Source organism: Archocentrus centrarchus, chromosome 6 (assembly GCF_007364275.1).
Source record: "Archocentrus centrarchus isolate MPI-CPG fArcCen1 chromosome 6, fArcCen1, whole genome shotgun sequence".
In the NCBI taxonomy this organism is placed as follows: domain Eukaryota; kingdom Metazoa; phylum Chordata; class Actinopteri; order Cichliformes; family Cichlidae; genus Archocentrus; species Archocentrus centrarchus.
The window spans coordinates 16,592,613-16,607,130 of record NC_044351.1 but is presented as its reverse complement, the minus strand read 5'-3'; the positions used below and the strand labels follow the sequence as shown (position 1 = coordinate 16,607,130).

General features: G+C 41.9%; 1 protein-coding gene across 4 annotated transcripts in view; it reads right to left on the bottom strand.

Annotated features, from left to right (window-relative positions):
- The window catches only part of tspan18b (tetraspanin 18b), a 33,430-nt gene that overhangs the window by 6,013 nt on the left and 12,899 nt on the right, over positions 1 to 14,518 (bottom strand). For all 4 annotated transcript variants that reach the window (XM_030732458.1, XM_030732457.1, XM_030732461.1 and 1 more), the window contains exon 2: positions 8,124 to 8,207. In XM_030732458.1, coding sequence (XP_030588318.1) covers positions 8,124 to 8,126 — 3 coding nt within the window. In that variant the 5' untranslated portion in view covers positions 8,127 to 8,207. The remainder of the gene's footprint in view (positions 1 to 8,123; positions 8,208 to 14,518) is intronic.

The window sequence follows — 14,518 nt, the reverse complement described above, 5'->3', positions numbered from 1 at the left end:
GAACTGAAGTGGAAACAATCTGTGGGGCAGCTATAATTGCAGTCTCAGTGAAGGAAGAAAATTAATTATTTGGCAGAAATGAATCGGCACTCTTTGCTTTGTACTTCTGATTATTAATTTGCTCTCCCATAGTGATAGCCAGGATTGAGGCTGGGTAACAAGCGGATTAAAAAGCGTTTTCTCAGAGGAATTGTAAATAGGTTTATACAGCTACACACTGCACCTGCAAATTGAAAGAAAAAAAAAAAGTTAAAATGCCTTCTTTTCACTTCTTTTATTTGCACTTGCATCTCAACCATCAGCTGTAATTTCATAATGTGTAGGCAGTCTTTCCTTTGCTTGATGTGATGGCAAAGGACTCCTCCGGGTGCTCCCTGTGCTTCTCTGAGGCAGCGGCAAAACTGCTGTGATGATCAACGTCAGGCTTGATTCTTGTCCATCTTTGAAGAGCCTCTGCTGCCGCTCAAATGGGATTCTGCCTTGACCCTTTCATGCCTATGCTGCACACAGCTGACTCAGAAACGCATGCTTTCAGGTATAATAAACCCACCACAAGGCTCTGCCTAGGCACCAGCAGTCTTTGACTGCTGCAGCAATTATTTCACACAGAAGAACAGAAAGCGGGTGAATAATTAAGGCAGAACTGATATCTTTTTCTAATCTGTTTTTCTATTATTACAGCACGCTTACACAGGTTTGTTTTTCATTCTGTGAGCTTCATGAAAAGACCCCCGACCCCCCCTTCATTGTTAACTTGTGTAAGTTGCCGTGACAATGAAACTGAACAATGCTGAAAAGGTATGAAGGCAGTCTTTGTCTGCTGTGAGAGCAATAAAGATAGATACAAGAGAACTTCTCCTCTCATCACCAGCCAGAGCCCCCCCCCCCCCCCCCCTTTTAACCACTTTCCTCCTCGGACCCAGGAAATTGATTTAGAACTACGGTTAAACACTTTCTGTAAATCATAATAATATGCTTAGGTATTGATTACGCTCCTAGTGGTACTCTGAGAGCAACCAACAGATTCATTGTCTGAGATGGGTTTTAATTAACCCCTCCCTTTCCTAAGCCCCAGAAAGGTCTAATGAGGGCACAGGAGGTCTTAATTGAGATTTGCATACATTACCGTCTCACAGAAAAGCATCAGAAAAGGCCTGTTCTCATCCCTCAAGCTGTAGCCTGTCAATTCTGGGCCCCTATGAAGAGTGTAAACTGTATTTACTGAAGCAGGGGGATGAAGAGGCAGAACGGGGGTGGGGGGTGGGTTGTAGGACGGGGCTGGCTGCAAAAACTCTCAAGGCACAGCTCACTTCTCATTCTCCAAACAAAATGTCTGATTTCTTTTCCAGCTTCACCCTTTTGCTCTTTGCTCCCATTTCAGGGTCAAGCTGACTCTCAGATCTGGAGCCAATTTTCTTTTATGCATTAAAATGCATTGAATACTTAAGAATAAAACAGGCTACAGCACTAGGGCCCAGACAGGCTCCAAATAAGAAGCCTATGGTGAAAACCAGCAGAGTATAAATCAAAGTGCCACTGAGACCCTGGAGAAAGTGCAGAGTAAACAAACCGGTCTTTCCCATGACTCCTGTGGGATCGCAGGTCCTCATCGATCACTGGCCAGCCGCAGAGATCAGACCACTAAGGCTCTCTCAGAATATTCTGCAGTGTATATGATGTAGACAAGGAAAACATAGTTCACACCCCAGGAGCTGCAGGCTTATATCACATTTGAAAAATTGTTACTAGGTTAAAGGCTGGTCCTCCTCAGGTGTGCTGCTTTGCAAAGCTAGTGTTAAGATAATATGTTGTGTGGCTAAAAAGCATTACAAATACACACAAAAAGCAGTGAGGAATAAAGCGTTGCTATCACTGTAAACAATGTGCCTTTTTTAAAGCAGGAAATATTGTATGTCTTCAATCTGACAAGCTAAGCAACAGTCTTTGCCCTGAGGTATCCAGTAAATGCCAAATCCGTCTACATCTCCTGCAACTGACATCATAAAACGTCATCCCACACTAAGATCCAATTGTTTACTCCTGGTGAAAACTGATCCACAGTCAGCTTAGGCTGTGGAACTCAGCATGGATAAATTTAATGGTGGATTGATGTGAACTGATCCTAAATTGACTTCACACTACCAAAAGAAGCCAGGAGCTCTTTAATGAGGACGAACTGATTTGACCTACATTCTTCTCAGTAAGAGCCAGAGGAATGGTGTAACAGTGCTACAGGCCTTTTTTTCATCCCTAACTCAGAAAACCAGAGGTCCGTTTGGTCGGCATCTACACGATCACCCATTATGGTGGTGTCAACCCACTGTAATTAAAAGATAAGGAAGACATAGACTGGATTGAAAGTACTCCATATATAAATAGCACACCCGTGGGTGATTCTCCTTGAAGATGTCACTTTCAGCAGGATTAATGAAATGAGTCCATATTCCCTCACTCCCCTAGCCACTGCCCTGGACAAAAGGATCAGAGCAACAAGGACACTGTGTCTGTTCCTCGCCAAACTGTCGCCATCCTCCACCCCCACATAACCAACTTCATCTTGAGCATGATCCTGAATCACAAATGATCATTAATAACGAAATCCTCTCGAGATTGGATGGGTTGTAGCTTGACCCCTTTAAATATCATTGACCCTCTAAATGATCACCTGTAATTGAACCCTGGGGAAGACACATTCGTTCCCTGGCTCCCCAATGCAGCTGGAGCAGGTGTGTTTTGTCATCAACTGCATGCCACTCTAAGCTCTCTGTGCATACACTAATACCCTCTGACAATGACACTAGGGGGACCACACGCATGCCACATCAGCCTTTATCTCAATTAAAAACCCATTTTCATATTTCTCCATGACTTCCTAGATCAGCCACAGCAAGTAAACACCCCCAAATCCGAATAAAGACAGGCTCCTCTGGCAATGAACAGGGTTCCCGTGAGGCGCACCAAGTCCTTAATGAACCTCCAATTAGGAGAGAATGAGCCCTGGGCTGTGCTGTCACACGGAGGAGCTTTGAAGTGCACAGAATGTTAAGCAGGAACAGCACTGTATACTTTAGAGGGCATACAGCTTTCAGACAACAGCGAACAACCACACGGAGAAAGCGTACAAAAGTAGCTCAAATGCAATTCCCAGTGTCTGTGTGTGTGTGGCTGTAGCTCACACAAAGAGAGGAGTGCAGAAATGCAGCCCGGCAAGCTACAGCAAAGGTCCTACTGCTGGTTAGATGTACAGGTGGACATTTTAACTGATCCATCCGCAGGCAAGTTTAACTTAATGAGTTTTCACAGTACACAGAGAGAATATCATCAGCTTCTGCACATTATAGGGAATGCTGGTTTACCCCCCAAAAGTGGACAGTTTATGATGAATTGGTTCAATCTTGCAAAACCACTTATAATTTCATTCAATACGTGCTGAGACTACAAAGCGGTTATTCTCTAAGCCTGTAACTGGTGCCGACTGGAGTTATTATAGTTTTATATTTTTCATTTGTTTTCATTCATTTTTTTTTTTTCAATTCAGTTTTAATTTCACTAACTTTCCAGAGCACGATTTCTCATTTTGGTTTAGTTTTTAATGCAAAAATCATGCTTTAAAAAATTCAGTGCATTCCAATAATAATATAGAGTCATGGGGCAGGATTTAAAAAGTTTAGAAGAGGCATAAAAGTTCATAATTTTCATCTTTAAAGTTATTTTTTTCTATTTGTTCCAATTCATATTTCAGTACAGTGTGAACCCCAGAAGGCAGAAGTCCTCTGACCAAGGCAGCTGACACACTCTTGAAAAACAGGCTTATTAACAAGAGGAAGACTTCCAAAGTGAACACTAAGAAACAGACTGACCATGTGTTGTCAACACTGCTGCAGGCCACATTCCTGACATCCCAACTGGGCACACATCCAGCTGTTAGCTCTGTACGAACAGTTGTTCAGAGTCCTACAGCGAAATTGACTCTCCAGCTCCTTAGATTAGAATGACTGGACGGGGGAAGGGTACTAATAACTTCTCGATACTTATCTTAAGCAGAGGACATGTGATTGAGATGAGCAGATTTTCACTTCTATTGAGCCCTACTGTGTGGGAGATCCTCCCTTGCTCACAGCAGATGCTTTCACTTAATCGTCTCGGCACCTCTATCTGGCCGAGCGAAGATACAAACTGGCTGCACAAGGACGGATCAATACCAGGCCCGGGCACATGGTCAATGATGCATTGATCCCCTAGAGTTCCAATGCTTAGTCCACTAGTTGTCTGGTAGTGAGGGCATGTGGTAACAGCACACAATGAACACATAAACACTTCTGCACCGCCGGCTGCTAGGACTCGGCGAAGGCTTTTCCCACGTTTTTAGAGAATGACACACTGCCTTTGGGGCTTTCCACAAAAATGAGTTATAACTCAATTCAAAACTAAATGCTTTAAAATTACTGGGAGAACAACAGAGGGAATTATTACGCCACACTTCTGTCTACTTCTGTGGGTTATTCCACAACTTTCTCAGGCTTCTTGTTATATATCAGAGTCACAAGGCGAAGAATCAATATCAGTTCCTCGCTTAACAAGAACTTGGAAAAATATAGTCAATAATTTTGCCAGCACTCTTCTGACCAACATTTGACCCTCAGGCAAGAAACAATTAAAACATGGCTTTTCTTAACATTGAACACGGTTTTAAATACTGCTAAGGCCGAGGTTGTTGTCTCTGCCAGATCTCCGTATCATCACAGATGGCCTTTGCAGAAGAAAACAATGGGCTATTTCAGGAAAGACAACACTTTCAGCCTCAGGGCACCAAACAAAAAAAAAAGAACACAAAATACACACAGACTCAAACACAAGTGACCATACATTGCTACATCCAGACCAACAACAAGAAAAAACAAGAAACAATGAACTATTAAGCAAATACACATCTTTCTAAACTGAGGGATTTGTGAAGCGCATGCTGGACTATTTCCAGCACTCCAAAAGAGGACCCTGGTCTCTACGGCAACCCGGATGTGGGGTGAGAGTGGCCTTTGTCTGCAGAGGAGTGTTTGGCATCTCCACTTAGCTCTAGTTCCTGTTAGAAAACAAAGGGGAGCAGAGCAGAGCACTTTACAACAGGGGGGACAGCTTGGCCAGCCATTTGTCTAATGAGCAATCACTCACACCCTGTTGCAAGGCCATATGCTAGTTTGAATACAGCTAGTTCCCTCGTGTAGAAAGCCGAAAAGCTGTTTTATCGCTTACTGATGATTCTTGTGTGTAGTGCGTGCGCACACACACAAACAGACGCATCACACACTTGGCGATAGTTCAACGAAATGAAAAAGGAAAACAGCAGAAAAACAAAAAAACAAAAAAAAACACACACACAGTGTAACCTACTTTGTGTTACAGGCTGGGGTTTCAGCACAATGCAAAGATCAAAACAAAGCCTTGAGGATAAAGCGTGTGAATGTTTGTGTTTTTGTGGGAGCCTCCGATGAAAGAGATGGCAGCATACTGTATATTTGAGGCCCCAATGCAAAACAAGTTGATGTAAAACCAAAAGTGCACGAGTGCATTTCTCTGAACAACGCAGGAGAAATTCCTTTTAACATACCTTGTAATTTACTGCAATGGAAGCTTCTTGTGTCATCTATGGTTATTACTGTAACTCTGGGATTATAAGACTTATTCTGTGACACTGGGCCGGAATCATTATTTAATGTCTGATAATCCCAGTTTATTTGGAGCTTAGTGGATCTTAGTTTTTGTCTTTAAATACTAAACTGTGAAGGAGGAGCTGAAGCTCATCGTTCACGCCAACATGGATAAAAACTAGATTCATGTTTGTGGTGAGACTGTTTGTTCAAAATGAGCTTTAATTTCCAATATTTCATAATTTTAAAAAATCCCCTCAAGTGATCACTCAAATCACAGACCATTAAGATAATTAACAAGGAAAAAAAGTGAACATCATAGACAGATTTTCAAGATCTTAAAAGGGAACAAACTAACAAACACAACTAGTAAATAAAACTAGGTATGAAAATAACTAGTTTTAGCTAACCCAGAAATGTTGGTGAACTCCCTCATTGCACAGGAAGACATGTTAAAGAGTGAAACCAGGAAGCCAGGCTAGTCTGAATGTATAAACCTCATATCCTGGGTAATATTTTTGCCTTTTTCAAGCATACTTATTAAAACTTGAGTGTTTGGTTTTAACCCAGTATGGTCATTTGACTATTTGAGTCTATTAGACTGTTCGCATATTCTATTTTTTGCTCATGTGACTCAGATTTGTTTTGTTTCATCACTCATCAAAGTGACGTCCACATGAACCGAATCAGCTTCTGGGATTTCCTCACCTGGATGATTGAGCATGCATGAAGACACAACTGAGATCTGGTTTTTTTTTTCATGACAGCGTGAACATCTTTGCAACACGGCCTCAGACGTAACAGTCAAATCAGAAGTTGTGTGTCTCATCTGACCAGAGTGTCGTTCAGCAGAGCGTCATGTGGGTTAAAAGTGGCCCTTTACAGCCTCAATTTTTGATAACATCTGTTTCCATGAAGCAGAGTCATGTCACAATCCCACCGCTCTTTGCCTGCAACTCTGTATCCACACAAACCTCTGTATAACAGTAACGGCTATTGCTCCACAAAAAGCCGTTACTAAAATCCTCTTCCTCTCTGAAATCATAACAGATACATTTTCTGGCTTCCACTAAACAGACTTACAAATTAAACTGTTACTGCTGATTTGAACGGTCTTCATGTGTACTTCTGTAAGATAACATCAAGTGTGTACCATCTTTATTTATTTATTTGTACATGCACATCAGTTTAGAGTTCACTCTGAAATCTGGTACAGGTACTGGCCAGATCCGACTGGAAGCAAACCAGCAACCTTTTGAATGTTAACCACTACAGTATAGAGGCACTATCCCTGTAATCATTTATAATGGTGCTTTAGGCATGTAGTCATCTCCTGAACAACAAGTGTCAACACTTAGAAAAAAACCTTTGCATCAGCGCTGGTAAAGGAGTAGAAGAAGTTGAAACAGAGAGCAAAGCGGTCAGAGTTTTCTTCAGTTTTTTTTTTTTTTCCCTTCCAAGAAAGTCTAATCTTTTCAAGCTGCTGCAGCATCTCCCTCTCTGTAATCTGAGGATATCTAAACTCTTGCACTGATGAACTCTTGAAATGGTAGTAAAGACCAACACAGTCATACCCTTGTGTATTCAATCTCACCACGCTGGACGATGACTCAATAAAAAATAAAAAAATAAAACCAAGTTGATAACGGTCTTGCAACCAAAGATAGCTTGGGGAAATTCCACAATCCACAACAGTTCAGTAGCCATTATTACTGTTCAGTCTACATACCACAAACTTCATGTTATTCATTTATTAGATTCATTTACAGTATGCTGGCACCTTAAGGCACCTGAAGGTCACCTTAAACAATGCTGTCACAGGTCCCGGCAACTTAACAAGTGACTGCATGAGCATTACTGACATGCATTAAACCAAAATGACAAGTTTAAAATGAATACTTGTATAACAAAATAGCTCGAGTTTGGTCATAATCTTACATGTCACTTGCACATGCAGAGCGTTTATTTGCTTCATTGACTGCTTTTATGCTTCTGTGCATGACAGACTGCAGCTGATGTGTCTGAATCTGACATCCCCTTTAACCTTTCAATCTATACGTGTCTGCTGCTCCTCTGTGCCTGGAATACTAATGTTACAAATGCCAATGCAAATCAGTAACTAACAAAGACCGGTGCAAGACTGCTATGATAGCAAAGGGACAAAAGCACGTCTGCGTCTTTGCAGGACCAGCCTCACACACCGGCTCCTGCTCTAGCACTGTGCCTCCTGTCAGCGATAACAATGGCTTTGCGCCTGTGCTGTCAGCATCTTATTGAAAAGAGTCTGTCAACAACCTCTTTACGCAGTGTCTCTCAACAATTTTAAGTGTGCTGAAGTGGAATTATTGTTGGACTTGCTAGAAACCATTCACGAAAACACCCCTATATTACAGACATATGCTGAGGAACATGTAAAGGAAATATGTTTCACACATAAATATAAGGCGAAAAGGAAACCTGTGTAAAACACTGCCATACCATGTGTATCTGCTTGTTCCTCGTCTTTGTTCAGGTGGAGCTGATGACTTCTCTCACTTTCCTCTCCTCTCCTGTTTTCATGGGCTGTTGAAGAGAAGCACAGCAGAAGGAGCACAGGTCAAGACTGAGGTAATGAGATGAATGAACAGTGAAGCAGTGGCAAGGAGAACGAAAAGTGGCACATTTGTCTTGGTGCGCGCAACTCATTTGAGCAGAATAAGAGTGGGAGCTTGAAAAACACAGAAAATAAAATTCTAGGACACTTAAAATGACCGAGTTTGCATTTATTATGTATGAAGCGCTCGCTCCCTGCAGTGCTCTAATCTAGGACTGTAACAGTGTTTTCTCTGTGTGAATTTTTCCACTTCTCTGCTGGAAGGGAAAATTAACAGGGGCAGAACAGAAAAATGCACCGTCTTTAGTAGTAGCAATCCAGACCAAAGTTCTGGGCAGGTAAAATTTTAATATCTGCCTTGAGGTATTAGAAACCATATCTTCTCACTTAATTATCCTTTATTAGAAAACCCAACACACTACAGTCTCCTCGTACAGCTTGCGACTTGACCTTGATGAGCATCTGAACTCATGCATTATTCACTGGAAGTAGAATACCTTGCTTTCCTACCACACATTGCTGGCTTTCACTGTCAGTGCAAGATACGTCTCCAGCCGAGTGTGTCTAATGAGCATAAACGCTTTAAACTTTTTCCTGTTTCTAAACTGCTTTGCCACAACTGTCTCCCAGCTGAAAATAATGATATAGCAATGAGAGCCAATTAAATTGCTGGTATTCCAGCCTCCATGTGCAAAAATAGTCAGCAGCACAGTTTTGACTGACAATACTTTGGAGCCAGTTTCAAAGCACTGGCACTGACAACTACAGCATCAAATATGGAGAGAGCTGCCTACGAAGACATGAACAGCAAGCAGCTCTTGCCACATTAGATGGTGAAATACAGGCAGGGTATTCTCATTCTGACAGAGGCTGGGGATGGAGAATCTCCCAAGAGTATTCTGGCTGATGGAGCCAGCCACATCATCCCGCAGACACACCATATTGCCAGCAGACATCAGATTCACCAGGACACAAAACCCAACTGACGTTGGCAGCCACATATAGAAGAGAAGGCTCTGATTACATTGGGAAAAGGCAATCAAAGCCTGACTAAGGAAAGTGAGCAAATCTGAGAAGTGGGGAGATGCGCTGGAATGATACACTCCCTTATCTAAGCACCTTGAACTCAGACAGCACAAGGAAATCATTAGCATCCTTACAGTGGATATGCATGCATGGGCAGCCTTGTTAAAAGTGTCTTATACAAAACATTCACCATATGGCTTAGCTATCAGATCCCTAAGTGATGCATCACTGTAATCCTTTTCAGTTTTGCACCAGAATATTACAAACGGCAGAAAACAGATAAGTCTCGTCATTACGGTTTGCAATCAGGTAGAGAGTGGTCAGATTTTACCATGAAGCCTGTTGCAGAGGCAGTCTCTTTTGAACCCCTGTTTAGAGAGCTATTAGCTGGTGAAGAGCAACAGTGTTGAGGGTCTGCATTATTTTTTGGTTTCCATGGAAACCTTTCCATGGGAAAGTGGAGCACCAATAGAATCGCAGAGCCTCGATGAATCGCTTATGGGGGTGTGTGAGGAGAGATCAGCGCAGACGGCTGAGAAAGCACAACAATAGGAAGAACCCTCAAGGGAGGGGGGACTAGAAAGGCCAGGCCACTGAGGGTCCAACAAAGAGAACAACTCAACACTAGAGAAAAGGTTTCATCTACATCCGCTCAATGACTTTCCTTTTAAATAAATCTCCCTTGCCAATTTGTCACTGACATTTAAGCTCTGAAGCACTGTGGGCAATTTAAACATCAAGGCAGCCACTAATTGATTAGTCTGTGCTGATATTTCAGGCTCTGACAATATTATTGCATCATCAACATCTATCTTGTGTGCAAGACAGCAGCACATGATAAATTACATGCTTCAAAATGCAATTTCTACTGTAGTTATTTCCCCACAATTTAACTTACACTAAAAATAGAAGAGGAAAGTGTAGTAGCCACAATGCAGAAAGAATATACTCCCAACAGAAACACTGCCCTCACCTTTCCAACTGAGGCATTTCTTACTCTTGAGTAAGATACTTCGATATCCATGCCCATTTCATACAGTGAGTTTCAGTGCTTAGACAGATGACTGCTGAAAGATAATTCCTGTTGGCTATTTTACAAAACTGATGCTTTTTGTGCACATAAGAATGAGTGCCTTTGATAAAAATGCTCAAAAACCTCCATGTTATTGCCATTTAAAAACAAACAAACAAAAAAAAACAGCAACTTACAGAAGTGCCAAAATCTGCAGTCCCTCAAATCGCCACTTGAGACTAACTTCCAAAGCAAGTCAAACTAGATGGAGTGCTAAAATGCCTAACTTCATAGAAGAAATACACGTTTACATCTTGGTACATTAAGGGTGTTGTCTTGGTGGGTTCATCTTTTCTATAACTAATCCATTTATACTTTATTAAGGCTAGGAGTTTGAATTATTCAGGCCTGTCAGCTTTGAGTGGCACTGGCATCTGTAGCTGCTAGCTGCCTGCTAGGCTTTGAGTCACTGAACAGGACACCTCGACCGCATTCATTTTAAATTCTGACGTAACGCGTGGCTTGCTGTGCTCATCCAAGAAGCTTGTGCTCCAGTTTAAAAGGGGTGAAACTGTATTATTATACTTGTACGTTAAGAATGAGCAGAAATCAGTATTTGTGCGTCACACCCATATACCCGTACAGTTTGCCTCTGGAGGATTACACATAATTCATAACACTGTTTTAAGCAAAGGCCAGCATGCATATTAGGCAGGAAACCTTGACTGAAGTGTCAGAAGTCAGAGCACAGCACCGAGTTTGAGCTGTGACACTTCCTCTGAGGAGAGGAAGTGGAGAGGACAACAGCACAGGAAGACAGTACTTCCATCAACAGCTGGGTTTGACCTCAACTTCTCACTAGTGTTGACAAAAGCAAACCTCTGAGTTTTAGAAGGAGCTCCAGTTGTGGAGATAATAACCTAAGGGGCAATTTAGGCCTTAAATCTTCAGGTGCAAAGGAAAAATCTACAACGCTGGATGTCACTTCTCTCTGGTGATCTTTTGCCAACATCTGGCAGAGTCTGTATACATCATGCTCTAATATTACAGAAATGAGAAGGAGGCCACTTGCCGGCAGCTATATATCTCCTGAGCGTCCTCTTTAATGAGGGCGATGCTGAGGCAGAATTATCGCCTTACTCCATCTGGATTTATTGATCTAACAGTGCGAGTCAACTGCCAGGGATAAAGATAAACCACCACGATGGAGAAACAATCCCCACACTGATCAGAGGGCATCCAGCAGCTAATCACTCACTCACTCTTCCTTCTCTGACCACAGCACAACCAGTGCTCCTTTGTTCTTCGCACTACAGTAGGTGCTCTGGGGAGATTACGCGCAGGCCAGAAGTGTATTCATGCATTCGGGGTGCACTATTTTTCCAGCTAAAAGATACAGACTGAACTCATTAAGCAGTCTTGTGTTTTCTCAGTGTTAATCGCTTTGAGCTAAATGAGAACCTGATGAGAATGCGGCTCTTGGAAGTGTTTTTGGAGGGCGCCGTTTTGATGTGGATGAAAGATGACAGTGTGTCCACCTCCGTGGCAAACATTAGCCAGGGCTCGTCCAGGTTTTTCTGGCAGGAGCTTGTACCTCTCACCTCTACAGGGAACAATGAGAAGTGTCTTACACAAAGGCTTTCAGATATGTGTAACCTTTTCTCTCATTACACAACACCAATGTCTCTCTCCTGTCAATGTGATAAAGAACAGCAGTTGGACTAGTTGTTATTTCCTTTAACCCATGCCTGTCTAACTTAACCAGCTGCCTTGTGCAACACCACACTTTCACCCTACTTCCCAGGACCCCAAGGCTAGCCCCCTCTTTCTCTCCGAGGAGCCAGGGGCCGGGGGGGGGCATCACAATACCGCTTTGAAGTCAAGCGATTAAAGAGGAAACCTGTCGAATTGGGATGATGGGGCTAAGGTTGGGAGAGGAGGAGGATCAGTGAGGGGGACAGGAAAGGCTGTGAATACTGAGAGCTCAGGACCCATGGGACACAATTAAGAGCAAGGTTTTTTTTTTTTTCTTCTTTTAGCAAGGGTTACAAAAACATAGCAAGGAGAGCAGCAGTGCAGCCTTCCAAGCCAACGTAAGAGTTCATTACTAGATACACAAAGAGGGCTGGGGCTGTTAAACCCAGTGTGTTCACCGACTCCTCCACCCGCCAGAGGTGCAAGCTGTCGAGCAGCCACAGGATAACCATTTCCATCCCACAGAAATCCTCAAGTCAGTAAGGCTTGAGAACTGCACAGCAGTGAGCTCAGGGAGCTTCAAGTCTAAGAGGAATTTGGAAGAAAATCCAAGCTGCCTGCACAAAGAGGAAGTTTGCACAGTCTTCCCTCAGGATGTTTTTCTAAAGTGTTTCGAGTACACAAAAGACAACAGACCAGATCTGCACTCAGCTCAAATTATTAGCTCAACATCAGACTGATGTAGAAAAAAAATGTTTTCAGAATGACTAGAGCTGCAAGAAGGGATGTATACCGACACAAATGATATCAATCCCATTATCAATTCTGCTTACTTGTTAGTTCCCTTCTTGACTACCTCCCCTTTTTGATCTGTAGGATCGCTCAGTCTGTACACAGCATACAAAAATTGCTTGCATGAGGTGTGCAAAAGCTCCACTGCTACAAGTTTCATATCATTCTTTTGCTTTGTGTAAGTCTTACAACAACATGCCAGCACTGACAAAAGGAACTGATTATCTCGGAGGGAAATGATTCTGATGGATTAGAGAATTTGGAGCCCATTCTCAGCTGGTTCCTAATTTCCATCACTAGGTACAAAAAAAATACTGTTGATTTATGTTTTATTTATCAATTCTAGCTGTTCCAAAGCCCAATGCAATGTCTTTAAATTGATCATTTTATCTTAGCAACAAAATCGAAGCCTTCTGGAAACATAAAATTTCCCAACAAATAACAAGATGGAAATTTTACTTTTTCTTGCATTTAGTAACTGAATAACTTAATTTATTTGTTGGTCAATTACAGCTCTATTAATGACAATCTGTCAGTCAAACTGCACATACAGAACAGGCTCAATGCTGCAAACACAACACACTTCAAGTGCTTTTTACAAAATGATGCATTATGTATGTATAGAACAAGTACAGGTATCTGATGGTTGTGTACACTACTGTACCTCAGAGACTGAAATATATTATGAATCAGCTACATTTTGTACTACAACATGATATCGTGATCGACCCCCCTCCCCTAAATACACACACACACACAATATGGGTCCACTGTCATCCCAACAAGTTGCTTTAACACACATCTGGTAGCCATTTCTAGGCTTCATTTAAATCCTTCTAGAGTACCATGAGGTAATAGTTTTTTCCTGTATAGTTATAGTAGAAAAGATCATTAACACTAGGCCCTTAGCCTAGAGAAGCATCCCGTACCTGTAAGATTAGCTGTAATGGGATATGATCTCAATGAGTCCTCACCTTGACCTTTCTGTCAATTAAGCTATTTTTGAAGCTGAATAAACAATGTGGTAAACATCGAAATGCAAAAAGACATACAAGAGGTGAAAGCAAGAATATGTGTGCAATGGGACCAGATGCAACTTATTTTCATAATTAAAACCAGGAGGAGGAGTGACTTGGACTCCTTCACAAGCACAACTCCTTCTCTGAAATGTTCATACGCTCGACAAGCTGTGCCAATCCATCGATGTTTTGCTTTTGTTAATCTGAATTTGCTCCATGGCCACTTTGTAACAGTTTGTACATCACACTGCAGTGTGAATGAAAACAAAAACTTTGGCACAACTGAAATACAAATCCCAAAAGGAGGAACGCTTGGATCCTTGCCCTGTGGTTACAACATCAGGTCTGGCTCCAATCGTTAATGGTTTTCACTACATACCTTGCTGAACACACCCCAACAAAGCTCACTACTATATTCACACATCATTCAGAAATCAGATAATGACACATCAGTTTACAAAAACAATTTAGCTGGCATATTTTAAGTTATAAAACTGCTGTTTTCGGATTGCTGTTGTGTTCAAACAAGGGAAACAATGCTGTAAAGGCTGGGCTAAAACAACACATGTTGGGCTTATTAGTGTGCAAACATATGGGTCACATTATTAGGAGAAAAGAATAAACACACAGAGACTACAGGACATCTGCCCAATTCATGTCCAGGGTCTGATGTCACTTTGATTTCATAACCCTGGTAATGTTAACTGTTATCCAACTCATAAACAGAGATGCTTAA